This window comes from Parasteatoda tepidariorum, chromosome 3 (genome assembly GCF_043381705.1).
Source record: "Parasteatoda tepidariorum isolate YZ-2023 chromosome 3, CAS_Ptep_4.0, whole genome shotgun sequence".
NCBI lineage: Eukaryota > Metazoa > Arthropoda > Arachnida > Araneae > Theridiidae > Parasteatoda > Parasteatoda tepidariorum.
The window spans coordinates 31,957,625-31,978,348 of record NC_092206.1 but is presented as its reverse complement, the minus strand read 5'-3'; the positions used below and the strand labels follow the sequence as shown (position 1 = coordinate 31,978,348).

The window sequence follows — 20,724 nt, the reverse complement described above, 5'->3', positions numbered from 1 at the left end:
GTGTATGGCAGACAATATTTTGAGATACAAAATCAGACACAAAAACGTACTCCCCTGAATAACCATACCTTTTTTCCGATATATTTGGATTTTTAACCCCTAAAATATAGAGAGTTGCCGTGATCTGGGAAATATGGTCTCAATAGTTTGGTCAGAAGAGCGGTGCAAAGTTTGAACCCCTTAAGGTTAATTTTATTTTTCGTGTATTTCGTCATAGATCTAGAACCTTTGAATCAAATTGAAAAAATTTTGCACACATTAATAAAATTCGTTTATCCAAAGATGTTAGAAATGTTTAATATTATTTTATTTAACAATAGTCAAAAGCATTTGAATTGTAAGTTTACATCATTTTTTACATCATTTAAAAGAATGTAATTTTACAAGGCAAAATACAAAGTTTGAATCATTCCTGAGGAATCGAATATTAAAAAAGACATATTTGTAAAATTTGATTTATCGAGAAATATTCTACTGATTTCGGTCGAATTTCATATATTAAAGTATAGCATCCACTAATTAATTAGTATATTTGAGGTCACCCTCTCGAACAACTAAGATTGAGTTCTAAAACGGGAATATATCCAATTTTTAGATCAAATGTTATTCAAGATTGCCCGTTTATTTATCTACTTTCTTCTTTTTTAGCGCACTTCATTTACTCTTTCTAAAAAATCAGTTCAAAGGTGAGCCCTAATATCGATATCTAAACCGTAATACCATGCAAATTTACTGCAACCTTAATATAGTGTTAAACCTGACTACTCTGCAGTTAGAGATTAATCATTTGATATCACATGCGAGATATACAATCAAATTAAAGAAGAATTAATTTTCGCCTTAATCTAGTTAAACAATATTAAGGTTGATACGCTCTAAAATTTCTACAGTGTATAGAAATCTTAAGAAGAAACAGTTTTACACTGTAAAATCATTTCAAACTGCTGGGAAATACTGATTTTTGCCTTATAAACTTTACGTGGAAGTATGTAGGACATAGAGTATTTGACCTCTATCTTCCCACACCAAGGGTGGAGTGTCACAAAAACTCGTCAAAAATGTCACTTTGATGGAAGGAGGATCTCTTGAATGCCTTGGCAATAAATATTCCTTGATGAATCGACTGAAATCCTTGCTTTTTAAAATTCTTTCCTTGCATCGCTTACCTTGAAAGCAAGTTGCAACCTAGAATGTCACGTAAGAGAATAAGATGTAAGGTATCTTATGAAAGTTTAACATGTCTTTCAGGTAGTTTTTGAATGTTTATGCTAAAATTTGTATTGTAGGTTGTTGAGATTGCTCATGAATTTTAAAACGATTTTTAAAAAGTATGAATTTGAAGAAAAAGTAATTGTCCATTGTCCATTATTTTTTAGTTATGGAATAATTAGTTACAGAGACTTATTCTCTATGCAGGTAGCAGAACATTTCAGTAATGACGTCACAATTATAAATGACGTTACGATGACGTCAATTTATTAAAATGATAATAAAGTTTGTTCCATATATGTGAATTCTGTATTTTATCTAGCTTTTCCTTTATGCAATGGCGTTCGATAATTGATGAAATAATTAATTATTATATCGTCATATAATAATCCATTTATTAAATTAATAAATTATTGTTTTAGTATGTCCCAATTTATTATAATACTAATGACGTATTTTTATACATCATACTATTTATAATGACTTAAATAATTTTAATGACGTTACAAATATAACTTTGTTAAATATACTTGAGTGGCATCATTCGGTTGTCATTTACCTCTGAAGTTTCTAAAAGCTTGGTAATAGCTTCTAATAAGAAAAAATAGCGATTTTTGGAACAAAAATTAAGAAACACTTTAACTTTAGAAAAATTCAGTTACTTTTATTATATTTTCATTAAAAGCAAAATCTAAAATATATACTGATTAAGTGTATAAAAAATATTTTGTTATTAAGTGTTATTATTAATTTTACGAAACAACATCATATAAAATGAAGTTCTTAGAATATCTTATGCAAAGGTAAATAAACGTTCTACAGGACCAGTGCAAAACAAAGAAGTATTGTTCTTAATGTCTAAATTATTTTGAATAGTGATTGTGAAATTGAGGTTTTCCGTTTCAACAATATTGCTCACATGTGCTCTGAGTTTGTGGGTGAACACTATGATCCTTTGAACTTCAGAAATTTTAATGTAGCCGCTTTTTTGCATGGCTTATTATTGTAGCAGAATTTTCAATTTGTTCAACTTTTTCCACACTCTACTTTTTGCATCTGTATTTAACCAGTTAAAATTGATACAAGTCTCGAAACAATCAATCAGCTAAATATTTCGAGAAATTTCTTTTTAATTTGAAATATTTTGAACAAATTAAGATAAGCACTTAAAGAACACAGAAAAACATAATGATTTTTTCGACATTTTTGTTTAAAGTAATTGTAACTCTTCTCTAAAAAACGTAAAGAAAATCAAAGTACATATAATAGTGCAACAAAGTATAAATAAATTTTAAAAACATTCATAATAAACCTAAAAAGAGTTAAAAACTTAAAGGTATTCTAAAGCTTTTTGTTCCATTTGTAACATTTCTCGATTTATCTTACAATGTAACAACCATAAAAATTTATGCGAACTAGCTTTAGTAATTTTAATGTATTCTTATTTAAACTTGATATAAATATATTTTTAAAAACGTCGTCTAAACATTTTGAAAAAAAAGCTTTCTTTTGAATTAGTTTTGAAATATTCACTTTATTGATTTTAATGATGAAATATTTATTTTTTGATGTAAATAGTTCAATTCATATAGCTAACACATCCATAATAAAAATTAATTTCAATAATTGATAAATAAAATTGGATCTTCGTTTGTAGTTGGTAACTGGTTTTTATTTTCCTTTATGTCAATAAACAGCTGATAAGACATCTCTCGTTCTCTTAACACAGATCTAAACACGTCCAAATGCATCATAAATAACGTTACCAAATCCTTAAGACATTCATTAAAAATTGACAACCATGAATTATCAGCCATTTCAAATTCTCCTTTATTTCCATTCTCTAGGATGTCTGCAGCATTTAAACCTTTACAACTCATTATACCAATCTGATTACATACAAAACTCACTGTCATATTTTCTTTAACAGCTTCAATTTTTTGTTCTTTGTAACTGGCACATTTTGCATGAATAATAAATTAAAAAACAACAATTTTATGGGTCTGTACGAAAAATAAATAAATAAAATATTGAGTGTCACTTGAAAGAAAATCAAGTTTAGATAGTTTCAAGTCTTAGCTAATTTTTTAAGTATTATATTCATTTTATATTTATACGAAGTTCCAGGAATTATATTCAAGTTTAACATAAATGTTTTGCAAGAATTTCTTAAAATTTTTTAAAGGAAGCAGATGCAAAGACAGTGGTTTATTTGGATTTCTTATTTTTATTCTGCTTTCTTTAAAAAAAATTATGAAAAAATCTTGCTACACATTTTAATATAAACTTTATGTAAAATACCTAGAGTATTATCGAAATTATATAAACTCGATTTTTATAAGTTACATGGACTAATTTATTTATTACTTTTTCTGACAGACACGTAGAAATGCTACTTTTTTAACAAAATTATTTAAATTATTTTGTACCAAACTTATTCATCTCAGAATTTAAAGTATTTGAGAAACGTTGCATCTTTTTTTTAAAAACACACGTTTTAAAAGCACAACGATACACACTAAACACGTGATTTGAAGACATTTTAGAAGTGCTAATTTGATGACGTTTTCGATGTATATACCATTCACGTTTGATGACTGAACGTATAAAAAATAATTAAACAATATGCGATAAAATCTCACACAGAATCGCTTACAATTTCATTTAAAACAATGGCTAACATTAAAATAATTCGAGGAAAAAAATTATTCTTCAAACATTTCTTTCTGACGGAATAATTAAAATCCTTAAACCATTTTTAGGACCGGGAGCTAACATTGCCCACTTAGCCGATCTCTAAATTTCAAAACCCTATCATCAACAGTTCTGGAGTTATAACAAATTCAAACCAGCGTTTCGTGATAAGGACAGATACTGAGTAAAGATAGAAGAAAAATCGAAAAAAGAGATTTAAGTCATTGAACCAAAATGTCAACTTATTTTTTTTCTATTTTTGAGGTTAAAGTTCTGTGAATAATATTTTAAATTGCTTTGATTTATTTCTATGATCTTTTTTTAGATTAATAAATCATAAAAATCATTAATGAATTATATACCAATTTAATATGTTTTAATTATCTCTGATCCACTTTATTTGAATAACTGTTGAAAATGTTCTATGAATTATCTAACCATTTAATACGTTTCGGTCTAACCTTCACCTGTTCTATGATGTATAAGTTGCAGAGGCCAGATTTATAAGTTCTAACGCTAGAGTTTTCTTAATTATATTAAAAACCTGAAATCTTGTTCATTTAGCAAAGTTTTTGGTTTCAGAGGGTTTTATTTGTGGAGATGAGCAATTTATCTTACTCTTCAGACAAATCTCTTGTTGACCTTATTTATGCAACTGAAAATTTAGCTTGATCCATTTTATTTTAATAACTGCTGAAAATAATCTATGAATTATCTAACCATTTAATACGTTTCGGTCTAACCTTCACCTGTTCTATGATGTATAAGTTGCAGAGGCCAGATTTATAAGTTCTAACGCCATAGTTTTCTTAATTATATTAAAAACCAGAAATCGTGTTCATTTAACAAAGTTTTTGGTTTCAGAGGGTTTTATTTGTGGAGATGAGCAATTTATCTTACTCTTCAGACAAATCTCTCGTTGACCTTATTTATGCAACTGAAAATTTAGCTTGATCCATTTTATTTTAATAACTGCTGAAAATAATCTATGAATTATCTAACCATTTAATACGTTTCGGTCTAACCTTCACCTGTTCTATGATGTATAAGTTGCAGAGGCCAGATTTATAAGTTCTAACGCCAGAGTTTTCTTAATTATATTAAAAACCTGAAATCGTGTTCATTTAGCAAAGTTTTTGGTTTCAGAGGGTTTTATTTGTGGAGATGAGCAATTTATCTTACTCTTCAGACAAATCTCTTGTTGACCTTATTTATGCAACTGAAAATTTAGCTGTACGAGCAAGATATAATGGTATCTACGACATTACAATTAAAAAGCATTTCAGAATTAAAAAGCATTCAGAAAAGCATTTCAGCCATGTACAAAAATGCATTACATCAAGTGGATGTTAATTCGAAATATGTTAAATGGATATGAAACTTACTTTTTTAGGAGTTATTAGATGAATCGTAAAAATTTATGTTTGTACCTTGTAGTTTAAAGTAAGTTTTAAACAAAAATTTCAAAATGCATAAGCTTGGGACACCTTTTCTAGGAAAAGGTAGCTTGCTGTTTACGTATTGGATATATTAAGAAAATATCTTTACCAAACCTTTGGATTTGCTTCCAACTGAAACTCTTGTAACCTTTAACCGTTTGCTATTTATAAGGTTTCCACATTTTTTCACCAATGCTTCTATTTGTGTTTCTGGGATATTTAGTCATAAATATTTTCTTCAAATGGCTTGGCTCATTCAGAAAAAAAAATTCAGATTAAAAATTATTTAAAATAAAAATAATAATAAAAATGTATCTTATATGCTCGATTATAGCGGTTTGCTCTATTCTAGAAAAATTGACTAGTTCATTTTTCTAGAATGATATTCAGTTTCAAAATTTTATAAGCGGAATTACTTGCTTTGTCTCGAATCGGTCATATTTCAATGACCTTCGTAACATTGCACTCTCACATATCGTGCTTCTTTTCATGCATACGCAATCTATCTACCAAATAATATGTGTCAAGACCATTTTTCAACTATGTAATGTGCGCAAAAAAGAAGAAAAAAATCGTCAAGAACTTTTGTTTTAATGTTTGGAATTTTACATGCCTAAATGAAGTCACTTAAGATAATATAATTATGTTATACTATATTTTAGTGACGTATATTATGTTATGCTATATTTTAGTGACATAAAACGAATAATAATTGTAAAATAATTATCCTAATTTTTATTATTTTATTAAAATACATTCTAAAAGACACTTCCCCCCCCAAAAAAAATGTTTGAAGTCCTTACAAGGATGAAGTACATTGTAACTTGTAAGTGATCAACATTGTGAGAATGACACTTATAAATTATATGTTACCTTATGTCAAAAGTCTCGAAACAAAAAATGCTTTACTACGTATTGCAAGTCAATCGTAATGCTTTCTATTTCATTTAATGTAATTCCTACATTTATATATATGTGAAGATAGAAGAAGAAAAATTATTAAAGTAAAATATTTTTTGAAAATATTTAGTAAGTAAAATAAAATAAAAACAAAAAATAGGGAAAAAATATAATCTTACCATCAGTTCGAGCGATTTTATCAGCAGAAAAGACTTTCTAATATTGTATTAATATAGCCAAAGTAAAATATATCAATACATTAGTGTAAAGTGCACCCAAATAGTTTAAACGAAAATAGAACATATTAAGTAAAAAATACAAAATAAAACAAATCAAGCCGAAAACAAGGAAAGAAAATGCAAGAAAATTTCAGAATATTCTTTAATGTACTTTAATGTATCTTACAAAAATAATTTAAAATATTTTCGTAACAAGTTTACCAGATTACAAAAATAGAAGCGTAGAGGATAGAGGAATCATTTTTTGGCGCGTTCTTACAAAATTGCGTTAGATACCTTGAATTGGCCTAAAACTAAATGTCTGCAAGTTAATAATATTAAACTGGATAATTTAAAATTTATCATTAATTAGGTTAAGGCCTTGATAGGTCTTGGTTTGGTTAGGTCTTGGACTTGAGTTCGTGAGATAGGGAGTTTGAATCCAGCCACCCGGAGAAATCCCGTATATTTAACAACGACTGGTGCACGTTAAATCTGTCGAGGTCACAAAGTCTTCCAAGTTCTCATAACAAATCAATACCTCTAAGGGGAGCCGCGATGGCTCAGGGGATAGAGCGCCTTCCAATGAGGCGAACCGGGTTCGAATCCCAGTCGATTCGAATTCCGCATCCGGCTTGCAGCGACCACGGTGCTGACGTGAAATATCCTCAGTAGACGGATCATGGGTTAGAGTTCCCTTGCTGTCAGGCTAACCGGGGAAGGTTCACGTGGTCTTCCCCTCCATGTAACGCAAGTGCGGGTTAGCTCCATCAAAAAGTCCTCCACGAAGGCAAATTTCTCCCAATACTCGATCCAGGAGTTCCCTTGTCTTCTGGATTGGGTTCAAAATTACAAGGCTACGGAGCTGAACATTAATAGTCGTAAACCCATAAAATTGGGTCGGTTGTTCAACGACGGTTATAAAATAAAATAAAAAATACCTCTAGGGGGTACTGAACCAGGAGTTCCCTTGTCTTTTGGATTGGGTTTAAAATTATGAGGCTACGGAGTTGAACATTAGTAGTCATATACTCAAATCTGGGTCGGATGTTCAATGACAGTTATAAAATAAAATAAAATTAATAAGGTTGAACTTTAATTATACAACTTTAATGATTTTAAAGAAATTATTAGCATTTATTTTAAAAAAATTTTAAGCAATTATTTAAAAAAAATTTTATTAAATATTAATAAATTATAAGCCACAAATTTGCCCGAATTTGTACATGGTAAAAATATAAAATTGGTTAACAAAGAAATGTTTAATAAATTTATTAATAATTATGACATACAATTAACTCAATGATTTTATATAGAATTTAGTTACATTAGTAGGATACCCATTGTTTTTAATCAGATTTTCTAAGAGTTTGTGTATTTGTTTTTTGGATTAATAAATAAACATAACTACAAATTCTTATAATTCAATTCATTTGATTAAAAATGGTATTTAAATAATTGCTTTTAGAAATATTGGAATTCCATGTAATTAGTTTATTGATATTAAATTTAAAATCATTTATTTAATCGTATAAATCAACAATACAAATATTTTCTTCTTTTCTACTACCTAAATCCGAAAAATTGAACTTAATATTATCGTCATGATTACGAAGGAAGAAGAATTCCTGGGGGTGAATACATTTAACAAAACAGTATAATTTTGAAAATTAAAAATAATTAAATCAACAATAAATCTGAAAACAAATTTAATATAAAGAGTATAATTTCTTTCATAATAATGCAAATGTAAGTTAGCTAAGAAAGATGAAAAATTAGATCCTTGTAGTATTCCATCAATTTGAACAAAAACATGTTTTCTATTGCAAAGATAAATATTAAAAAGACGAATATTAATTAGAATTTCCAATAATCAAAATCGCAATTAAGGATATTGTTATAATCATAGTAATAACTCAAAAGATTATCTTTTAGTTTAGAAAGGGGAACTTTATTGAAGAGATCCAGGAAATCAAAAGTCGCAATAGAATTAATTTTATTTTACTTAATAAGTTCCAAAATAAATTTTTATTACATTTTGTATTTTATTCTGTATTTTTCCAACATTTAATTTTATATTTTTTGTTTATTATTTGTTAATATTTATTTTTTAAATTTTTAAGTATTTTTGAAATTATTTTATTTTAATAATTTTTCTTCGTCCTCTTCCTAAATCTTTATATTTGTTCCATGTTTTCTGTATATTTTTACCTTATTTTAGAAGAGTCATATACTTGCAGGTCATGCACAATAAATAAAACTTATGATTATTTTTCTTAATTTTCTTCGTTAATCTCTCTTTCCTTTTCGTCCTTATTGTGCTATATATATATTATTTTAAATTGATTAGAATAAAATTTAGGCGTCATCGGCCGGATGTAACTTCTTCTTCCCAATAATTAAACAATAAATATAAATCTATGTGAGTAACAAATAGACGATTTTACTTTTTCAAGAGAACAATACTGAATAATATCTTTTGTTCTCTTTCTTTTTTTTCAAATTTTTTACAGTAGTGTTCTATTTTGAGAACGTCCTTCACAACTATAGATATGAAGGTTGTTTCCTCCTAATAAAAAACATTTCTTCTGTCGTCCATTATGAGCCTGAGGGTCTTAGAGGTAAAGGCTCCCCAATCTCATGTCGTCAGGAATTCCACAACCTGAAGCAAACTGAAAATATATCTTGTAATGTCTAAATTTCTTCAACAAAAAAAATAATAATAAATTGCTGCGAAAAATTTTATATATAAATTCGTGTAGTTAAGAAAAGAGTGTTACTTTTAATCAAGGTCCTTTTAATTAAAAATTCTTCTTAAAACTACTCACACAGTCTCATTACCTAGAGCCACCGAGGTCCCTTAGCAAGTCTTACGGCTTAAATTTCTTCTAAAGTTGAAAATTAGAAAATGATTTCAAAAACTCTTCTATACAGCATCACGTGCTATTTAAAAAGCAATATTACTTTTCAAGTAGTTTTTAACAAAAGTCACAAAGTCTAAAACCCACTGAGTTACAAACTATTGCACTTCAAAAATTTATTCCCACAAAATGTGGAACACGAGTCCCAAAGACCTCAGACCACAAAAGATCTTTAGTTTGTTATCTTAAGTTGGCAATATCATTTAAGTTTAGTGCAGAACACAAGATCTTGATTTTTAAATTGTTACACTCTATTTTCAATGCATCAGAATATGAAAAAAAGGTTATTTTAAACTAAGTTTTAAAGTTTGTATTAAACAGAAGACATTAAAAATAGAATCATCGGAGATTTTTTAAATTTTTGATCCAATTGAAACTGAGAACTGAAAAATCTTGCAATCCTTGTTCATGGTATGAGCATAATTTGCAAGTTTTGGAAAATGGATTTTGCTTTCAATTCTAGCTTTCAAACTAATGCTGAATAGCTGCATGTAGAAATTATGTATGAGTCCTGCTAACTTTCTAGTTATATTATGGTCTATCTATTCTAGTATGTTATGATTCCTTTATTTTATGTTATGGTCTACCAAATCTAGTATCTTAAGATTCATTTATCCTAAGTTATGGTTTATCTAGTATAGAATGCTGGAATCTATCTTATTCAGTGTGGTTATGGTATAACTAGTCTAGTATGTTATAGTCTATATTGTTTAATGTATTATCTAATCTAGAAGGTTTTAGTCTGTCTAGTCAAGTATGTTATGGTTTATCTAGTCAAGTAAGCTACGATCTATCTGATCTAGTAGAATTCTTTGGTCCAGACACAGTTTGTTTCAGATTTTTTAAGTTAATAGAAAAAAGGGGGGAAAAAATTTATAATTTTTTTTTGAAAAGTCATTTTGAAACCTTTTCTGCTGTTCCATTATGACTATTGCAATTTAACTGGAAAGCAAAAGCCCAGAACAGTGTAGAATGTAAGGTTGTTCTGAGACAGACTCGAGTTCTCAAGAACTGTTACACCACTGAGTAGTAGTGTTGCATTTTTAAAGAATTAACTAGTGAGTACAACTTATTGAGCTTTCATATTGAGTTTTTACTTCTTTTTTTCTCATACTAATGTAGTAAGTGCTTAGAATTGGGGTTCATTGTATAACATTGTATATAAAGGCATTATGAGTTATATTTAGTATCATTGACGCGCACATCAAGCTATGCCCATTTTCTTAAACATGTTGAACTACGTCCGTTTTTTTCAACTTTTTTTCCTTGTTTTCCAAAATGAAAAGTTAAACTGACGATATATTTCAAGATCCATTTACTAGCAAACTTGGGTAACTTGGACTTGGGATGAAAAGTTCTTGTAGAACGATCTATAGGTTAAGGACCCCTGCTTTACAGAAAAAGCAGAAAACTTTTTTTGTTTCAAAGCATTTATTAAGTTGAGTGAATTTTTGAAGGTCCATTGATCCATTTCTTTACTTTTAAAAACGAGAATGTTACTTTTTTTAACTGAAAATGGAGACTATTTTAAACAGAAAAATCGAACTTGCTCATCCANAAAAAAAAAAAAAAAAAGAATTTCGTGCAGGTGGTGATTAAAAATCAAAAGTAGAGACCCAAGCTTTTTATTTATTTATTTTTTCTCTCCTTTCAGCCAATCAAGTCTTCCGTGTCTTTCTAAAGGGAACAGTACACGTGCTATTCTTGTTGACGAACATACAATCGAAGTTCTCTGCACGAAAAACTTCACTTTTGCACGAATTTTTCTTCGCATTTTTTTTAAGCCAACGAAATCGTTGCAGCAAATCGGAGAAATTTGTTACATGCTCCGAAGAGCGTAGCGTGTCGTTGGGACATTCCTCAAAAAAGTGCACGATTTAATTATCGCTATGTCCCTGTCCTGTTTTAAATAACATAAATAACCACCACTCTAGATACACAAAGAACGTCTTATATTTCATTAAACCTTATTAGATTGATTTACCGAGTATAAAATAATTTATTTTGTGAATTATATTTATCGTTCTTTGGTTTTTTACTTATTTTTAAATCTTATAAGACAATGTTTTTTTTTAGTTGAAATTTATATTTTGAATCACCATTCTGGATACACAAAGAACGTCTTATATTTCATTAAATCTTATTAGATTGTTTTACCCAGTATAAAACAATTTATTTTGTGAATTACATTTATCGTTCTTTGGTTTCTTACTTATTTTTAAATCTTTGAAAACAATGTTTTTTTAATACTGTGTAAATCTAGTTGAAATTTATATTTTGAATCACCATTCTGGATACACAGAAAACGTCTTATATTTCATTAAATCTAATTAGATTGTTTTACCCAGTATAAAATAATTTATTTTGTGAATTATGTTTATCGTTCTTTGGTTTCTTACTTATTTTTAAATCTTTTAAAACAATGTTTTTTAATACTGTGTAAATCTAGTTGAAATTTATGTTTTAAATCACCATTCTGGATACACAAAGAACGTCTTACATTTCATTAAATCTAATTAGATTGTTTTGTACCGGAGAGAAAACAGTTTATTTTGTGAATTATATAAAATGTGATTTGGTTATGCATTTATTCTAATTGTCCTAAAACAAAGTTTTTAGACATACATATGGCCGGATGACATTTATATTTTAAACCACCATTATAAATACACAAAGAAAATCTTATATTTCATTAAATCTTATTAAATTGTTTTACCCAGAATAAAATGATTTATTTCGTGAATTATATGTATTGTTAATTATATGTATATGTATTATATGTACACATGTAATGTTCGCGTTATTTTAAGTTATCCAAGAAAATGTTATAAGTTAGTCTAAAACATTTCATATTATCTTGGCTTATTCAAGAAAATGTTATGTTATCTTAAGTTATTCAAGAAAATGTTACGTTATCTCAAGTTATTTAAGAAAATATTATGTTATTTTAAATTATTCAAGAACACGTCATGTTAGCCTAAATTATTCCAGTAAATATTATCATATCTAACGCTATTCTAGTAAATTTACTATGTTTAATTAATATTAATATAATTTATATCAATGCAATTATTAAGCATTTAATAATTCTGAAAGCTTTTTAAAGTTAAATAATTTTATGCCGAAAAATCTTTAGAAACAATTTTTTTTAAACATTTTTCTGGAAACTTTCAAATATATATTTTATCTTAATTCTCAACGTTTTTTGGTGTCTACACAACTTTCTCGCACTTTTTAGCAATCTCTGAAAACGTGTCAGCAGGAAAACATTTTTTTATTACATTTCAGAAATTACTACAGGTAATCTCAATCGATCTTGTTAACCACCCTATGTTCGCAAATTTTAAAATACGTTTGTNCTTTCAAATATATATTTTATCTTAATTCTCAACGTTTTTTGGTGTCTACACAACTTTCTCGCACTTTTGGGCAATCTCTGAAAACGTGTCAGCAGAAAATGGAATTTTTTGGAATACATTTTTTTTATTACATTTCAGAAATTACTACAAGTAATCTCAATCGATCTTGTTAACCACCCTATGTTCGCAAATTTTAAAATACGTTTGTCACTTAGGTATCGGGTAAATGTTAAGTAATTAGACACATATATATATGACAAGAAAAATAAATAAATAAACGATAACACTTTTCCTTGCAATTTCACATTCCGTTTAACATCGATGTTTTGTATAGTAAACAATTGCAGTTCCGGATGTCGGCATTGTTTTCAGTTACTGTTCCGGATGTTTTTGATTTTCTAAAACTTTCACTAGAGTGAACAATGGGAATAAATGGTTATTTTCAAAAACTTGCACCTGAATTCGCAGACAATGGGTAAATTTTATGTTCGTTCCAAAAAAGCATATTATAACATTTTCAAGAAGAAAAAAAACGGACTTTAAAAACAGTTTAGAAGAAAGTGAATTTCTCAATCGTAACTGAAATAAGCATGAATAGTGAGATTTGTTTCCTGTTTTTTTTTTTTTATTTATTTATTTTTTTAAGAATTTTATTTAGTATTACAAACCAATAATTTTATAATTGCATACCACTTTCAAGTACATATATTTTGCAAAAGACTGTAAATGAAAAAAATTTTTTATTAAACAATGGTATCCAATATAAAATTTTGATGTTTAAAATGAAACTAAGTTAATTGTCTTATCCAGAAAATGACGCAAAAAATTACTTTTTATAATAAAATGTTTTTTTATAATAAAAAAATTTTTTTATTTTATTTTTAAAAAATGGGAAGAGAAAAAGTTAATTAATAAAGGCAAATAAATAAGACATAGGAGTAGCCCCAAATACGGTAGGGAAAAAAACATCACTGCCTTTTTTAAATATCAAGGCTAATAATATTATAATAATAAAATTATGAATAACCTCTTCTAGAAATAATATTATACTAAAAATATCATAAAAAAATTATGAATAACGTAATTTACAAATAATATTATGATAATAATATGATTAAAAAAATTAGGAATAACCTCTTTTACAAATAATGTTATGCCAACCAGGTGACCGAGCGGTTAGCGCGCCTGACTGCGAAGCCAATGGTTGCGGGTTCGAATCCCACTCTGGGCATGGATGTTTCTCTCTCTTGTGTTGTACTCTGTTGTGTGTGAATGTGGCCCACCCCATAAGCGGGTTTGTGGCGTGAGTAATGTTGCTCACCTCTGTGACTTTGGTTCACAGGTGCCCACTGGGTAACGTGAAATGAGTAACAATCCCGACATATTCTAAGGCGAAGAATAATGTTCAGTGCCTGCCATTTGAAAAAAAAAACATAATAATATTATACTAATAATATAATGATAAAATTATAATAATTTTAAATAATTTATATAACTTAAAGTGTACAATATTAATTTTTTTTGTAATAATTTTTTTTAATATTATTTGGCTAATAATGTAATAATAAAATTATGAATAATCTCTTTTACAAATAATATTATGTTAATAATATAATATTAAAATTATAAATAATCTTTTTAACAGACAGTCAGCTTAAATAAAGTCTTCATTGAATGAGAACCTTCTCAATTACTAGCTTTTGTTTTTTCTGTCAATTACTTAGACTCGAAACGAAAAGGAAATCTCCGACACATTTCATTTAATACAATTTCTGACTATAGTATTTTGTTTCAAAGTTTTTTTTGATTCAAAAAGAAAAGTTTAAATGTGCTTTAGCGGCTTTTAGGAGAGCAGCATTGCCGCGCGTCGTAAAGACTTTTACCCGATGCATTAAAGATTTTTTTTTTTAAATTATTATAACTATTTATCATTTCCACTACCAATGAATGACATCTTATTTTAATAATTTTTTAACAGTGAAAAGTTTTGGATACAAAAATTTTTTGTGTTGAAAAATCATTAAAATAAGATTCATGGACGAAAGAATTTTATTGTTAGAATTTAGGCGAATGAATTCCTGANTGTAAATGTAAAATATAAATCAGAAAGATCAAATAATTTTAAAATGAATAAATTTACTAAACAATAAATATCCGACTTAAACAAACAACACTTTAAGAAAAATATTCTTTTTGTTTTTGTTTTTTTTTCTTCATTTATTTATAACATATGCAGGTTTGCTTGCTTCTTCATTAAAAATCAGCAAGTTTCTAAACTCATCAGAAAGCATTTGACAATTTTTAAAATACGGAAACATAGCATACAGGGAAAGCAGGAATTGAACCCGCTACCTTCATACTTCAGGGTGTTTGGGGAGAGCACATTGCTCCCTAGCCGAAGAGACCAACAAAAAAAAAAGTTTGAAATGTAGAAATGTGCAAGCCATTATGCTGAGATTTAGGTCAAACAATAAGTAAATTTGTTGTCATTGTTGTTGTCTGATAGGAATTCAGATAACATAACACTACACAAATTAATTTTTATTTGAAATGAAACTCTTAATCTTCTACTATCAAGACGAGCCATGACGTGGCAAACCCTTCATGTATCTGAAAAAATTGGGCCTTTGTTGCCATTTTATAAGCGAAATATTTGCAGTATTCATAAGCGGATTCTCTTCATAACTGGATAAGGAGATATTTCAGACGATGAAAGGTAAAAAGATAAATTCTTTTTTTATATAAAAACCTCGTCTTATTCTTTGCATAATACCGAGTGTGTTTCCTTAACTTATTGAAAGTTTGTCTTATATCAATATCAATGACCTTATAGTTCGAAAAAATAGAGCTAAGGCTATTACCTCAAGCTTAAGTTTCTGAGAATTGAATTTCTTTAGTGACTTCGGGACAGAAACTTGAGGTCTTCAATCACTGTGTCTGTGTAGTCTTGATTGCATAATAATAAAATATTCGTTTTTGAATTGACATCGGTCCCGCAGTGAACTGATCGTTAAGACACGGTTCCCACCAGATCACCGAAGTCAAGCATCACTGGCTGCGGTCAGTGTGCGGGTGGGTGACCACGTGGATTAGTCTGCGTAGGGACCGAGAGTGTGCGGTATTGGTCCTCGTTAAACTGTGCTACCGTAAAGTGCTCGACTTCGCGCGCAGGTCGTTGGGCTACCGAAGCGGGGGTGCCATCCCCTCTGCAGAGGATCAAAATTGTGATGGCATGTCATCGGATCATCCTCAGGGATGTTTCCCAAACCGTCGCCAAAAGCCCATTATGCAGCTCTAGTGCGACGTAAATGAACTAGAGCTACAACTTGAATTAACATCGAACTCGTGATTAACCGATCTCGAGCTGAGTTACGATAACTTGATAAATATGTAGCAATTGCTTTTTCTGTTGTTTTTACAGTCAAATATGAGCAGTGTTTGCAACGACTCTTCTATGGATTCTGCTTTATCTTAATCAGAGGTTGTGGAAGATAATTATGCCGTTTAAAGGTGAATTGAGACAAAATTTATCTCCGTACTTCTTATCCTTTATACCGTATTCACCACACCTAATTATGATTCTACTTTATCGAAATGAAAATGACTATGTAGAATGATATTTAATTTGATAAATTTTTATCTTTTAACCTCTTCACACCCGTTACTCGGTTCTGTTGTTGTTGTAGTTGTAGTTAATTTACGTCGCACTAGAGCTGCACAATGGACTATTGGGGACGGTCTGGAAACATCCCTAAGGATGATCCGAAGACATACCATCTCAATTTTGATCCTCTTCAGAGAGGATGGCACCCCCACTTCGATAGCCCGACGACCTGCACGCGAAGTCGAGCACTTTACGGTAGAACAGTTTAACGAGGACCAATACCGGACACCCTCGGTCCCTACGCAGACCAATCCAAGTGGTCCACTCACTCGCACACTGACCGCAGCCAGTGATGCTTGACTTCGGCGATCTGCTGGGTACCGTGTCTTAACGATCAGTTCACTGCGGGACTTTATCTTTCTAAATTAATATTCTTAGAACAGAGATCCCTCTCAGGGATTCTTAAACATAAATATTTTTTAAAAAAAACGTAAAGAGGACAGTTTTCGACTGTCCTTTTGAAAATTTTGCTATATGTTCCTTAGTTTCTTTTGAGGGCGCTGATCACCTCATGTATGACATCGCGTTGGAGAACAGTTTATCAGCACAAGTGCTGTTCACTTACGTTTGAATCGTTTAAGTTTTTGTATGACTTGGCACGAACTTGATATCTTCTACCTCAGTCCGTCACTTCATTATCTCGGCCATACCAGCTTGCTTATTTATTTATTGTAAATTTATTTACTTACTTTTTGTTACATTTGTGTGCTCATTATAAAAAAGACTTGTAAGTCCTTGTAAAAATTGAAGAATATACAGCACATATTAAAGTATCACAAATTAAAATCCAGGGATTCGAACCTGCTACCTCCACACTACTAAGTTATTGTCGAAACGGCGAGATCGCTCCGATAAGGAAGCTCTATGTATGTATTGTTACACATATATATGCAGGCTTGTCTGCTCACTACAAAATACGGTTTACAGATCAAGTTGAAAAATAGATAGCTCAAGTTAGAGGAAGACATCGCTATGATGCATTCATGGTTACAGTAGGATTCGAACCTTTTACCTCAACGCTGCTGAGAGTTTAGGGGAACGACGAGACTGCTCGGCCGGGGAGGCCCCCCATAACAGCCTTACACAAATTGTTTCTTAAAAAAATTGAAGTGAAACTAATCTGCGGTTTTGTGGTCGAAGAAGGTCGTTAATCCGATTGAAAGTGTGATCTTATGAGAATATTATTTTGTACTTAATATTTGTAAATATTAAAACAATTATTTTAAAAAGTACAATTGTTTTTAGAAACTCATATAAACCAATAATTATTTTTCATTCTTGAATTATATTCGTATTTGGATTATTGAAATCAATAAACATTTATTCGGATTAAGACGACTGAAACTGCAAACACGTTGAATTAATTACTCGTAAGTAAAGTTTATTTTCTAATGGCTTTGTAATCTGTTTAATTTGTAATGTTTTCGGATTTGCATTTAAATTGATCACATTGATTGAATTATAAATTTAATTAAATTGTTCTTTAAGAGAATACACGTGAGGTTTTAACGAAAAACATTTTAAACATTCATGTGACAAAAAAAATTTTTTCTGTGGAAGTTTTTCTTTTTGTATCCTAAAGGTTCAAACTTAATCAGTATTCAAGCTTGTTGGTTTCCGAGATGAAAATGAACTTCGTAAATATATCAGATGCGAAAACTGTCTAATTAAGAGGAAGCTTTCAAATATGCAAAATTTGTTAACAGGACGTTTAAGAAGTACATTAAATATTTTTTTTTATATTAGGTTGTTAAAAAAGTTCTATAATACTCGAAATTCGACTTTTCGAAAATTTCAACTTTTATGAATTTTTATTTTGTGTTGTTTTTGGTATTCTTAGTTCATCAATAAGCTCTAATTGGCTTTGGATAAAGCTGAACCTTTGATTCATTACTGCTATAAACAAGATCTCTCAGCAAAGGGTGGTGCAGAACTTTAACAACCTAATATATTTGAATCAAAAATTGTAAATCTTATTTTAAAAAAATCTGATTAAGACATGAAATTGAACTACACTAACTGAAATTCGAAAATGTAAGTTTTTTTTCGAAAAATAAGAAATCACAGAACCTTTGATTCATTTTAAGTTGAACTCAACTTCGAAAATGCTTTGAAATACTTTTACATGTTCGTTTGATCGATTGCGAGTTTTCTAGAGAGTACTACTTAGATGTTAACTGTATAATAGCTTGAAAATAAAATAAAAACTTTATGCATGGATTTAAGTTGAAATAATATTTAGTACAGGGAATCATTAGATTTATTTTTTGCTCGTTAAATTTTATTACTTTGCACTAAAAAGTTTAATACTTTGAAATTTCAATTTGAATGACTTGCACTCTAAATTTATTTTTTTTTACACTCTACAAAACAATTTAATTTGAATTGAATAATATTTACTATAAATTTAATACTTTACACTTAGTAAAACTTAATTAATTTTAAATAATTTTCCCTATAAATATGATCTTTTACATTCTGTATATCTATAATGTAAAAACTATAAATTTTATACTTTGCACTTGGTGTTATGACATCTTTTATTTGAATATTTTAAGTTATAAATTTAATACTTCACGTTATAAATTTTATTCTAAACTTTAACTAACACTTTGAAAATTCTATCAAGCTGTATTTTTTCCTCATGTTTAATTTATAATAGTCTCCGAAAACGTAATTATTTTAAAGGAAAATCTCAACTTTATAGTGAAAATGTTCTACTTCATAGTACGAGTAGAATGTAATCGAAGTGATTTTTCTTTTGTTGCGTCTCATTTTATGTTAAAATCAAATTGAATGAATTTATATAATATTAGAGGATCAATTTATTTTCTCTTGTACTGAATACTTTTGAAAGTCACATTTTTTAAATCAAAGTAAAAGTTAGTGCAATTTACTGCCGCTGTAAATTTGCACTTTTGTACATGTTTGGTGTTTTTGTATATAAAAAATCAAAGCTTTTTTTTCAATTTCATCATATATTGTCATATAACGATGCATAAATTGTTTACATACTAGTTTATGCATGAACATAATTAAAATTTAGTAATACTTGTCAGTTAAAGATTTTCTTAAGCTTAATCTGTCTGTGTATTGTATAAAGGTTTATTATTTTAGAAATCATAAACAAGCAAAAGTTTCAAAAAATCAATATTTATTGATTTTTATTTTCTGTTTCTTTTTTCAATTTTTGTGTCCAACTTAGTTTATAACGCTAATAGATTACGTTGGTATGTAATGTTGTCTGTCAAGAATCTTAAATTTAACTACCTTAAATTCAAAATATATGTGTTTTAAATATCTTTCATTGTTTGTGTGTGAGTTTATAATAATCATAATAATAAAAGAAAAAGTGTGCTGTTAGTTTTAGAATTTTTTCAAATATTTTTTTAAACATTAAGTTCAGAAAAAATTTTGAAAAGAAAATCTGGGCTTTTATTTCTAAATAAACTGAACATTTCAAAATTAAAGCAGTACACCAACGCAAAATTTCGTCCTGCTGGCGCTATAAAATTTATCTGATGCGTATTTCTNATATATATTCATTTTTATTATATGCGCTGCACATTGTTAAAAATGTAAGCACATGTTGAACCATGACATTATTGCGATTTGCAGCAAATTTGAACATAGTGCCAAATTAAACATATCGTGTAAGTCATTTCTTACTAAACTTATTTACTCAATACAGTACATAACATGAAGGGTAACGATGTTAAATTTAGCATCCTATTGAGTTTGTACGATACTGTGATTCAAATTTTCGATTTTTTTTTTGACTCAACTGGGAACTGATAACAACAGTATAACTGATAACAACGGAACAGTAATTATTTGTCATTTTCCTTTTTAATTCTTTGTCTGCCTTAGTTTATAACACCATTTTGTATCGTTATATTTAGTACATGTCGTTTGTTTTGAAACAGTTTATTGCCTTCTGGTTCTTGTGCCATAGAATTCCTTATTCATTTATTCAAACCTTGAATCTGCAATGGAGTATTAGACTATTTTTAAATTTAGGATGTCATTAATCTAGTTTTTTTTCTCATCTCCTATGTACCTAAACTGCTATAAAATTTGCATATTTATTTTTATTATCTAATTTAATCCTCATTTCCATTTATTTTAGGTAAAGCCCTTAGTATTACAATGAAGTGTCAATACCAAAAAGCATGCACTTTGATGTATTACACGCTTCTTGTTTTTCTAATTATTGGACAAAATGGTAAGTGCCAAAATCATTCCTTTCTTTACTGTACGAATTTTTTCTATTTTACATGTTGTAAGGTAGCTAAAAAATTGGAAGACGGTTTTCAGTAA

At 28.8% G+C, this 20,724-nt stretch overlaps 1 protein-coding gene across 7 annotated transcripts in view; it reads left to right on the top strand.

Moving 5' to 3' along the window:
* LOC107439947 (serine proteinase stubble) overlaps positions 1-20,724 on the top strand; it is an 83,642-nt gene that overhangs the window by 46,037 nt on the left and 16,881 nt on the right. For 3 of the 7 annotated variants that reach the window (XM_071178478.1, XM_043042856.2, XM_043042855.2), the window contains exon 2: positions 20,534-20,629. In XM_071178478.1, coding sequence (XP_071034579.1) covers positions 20,554-20,629 — 76 coding nt within the window. In that variant the 5' untranslated portion in view covers positions 20,534-20,553. Of the gene's footprint in view, positions 1-15,405; positions 15,457-17,515; positions 17,775-17,994; positions 18,123-20,282; positions 20,401-20,533; positions 20,630-20,724 lie in introns of those variants that run through there. The other 4 variants (XM_043042853.2, XM_043042854.2, XM_043042852.2 and 1 more) reach the window with 4 other exon arrangements.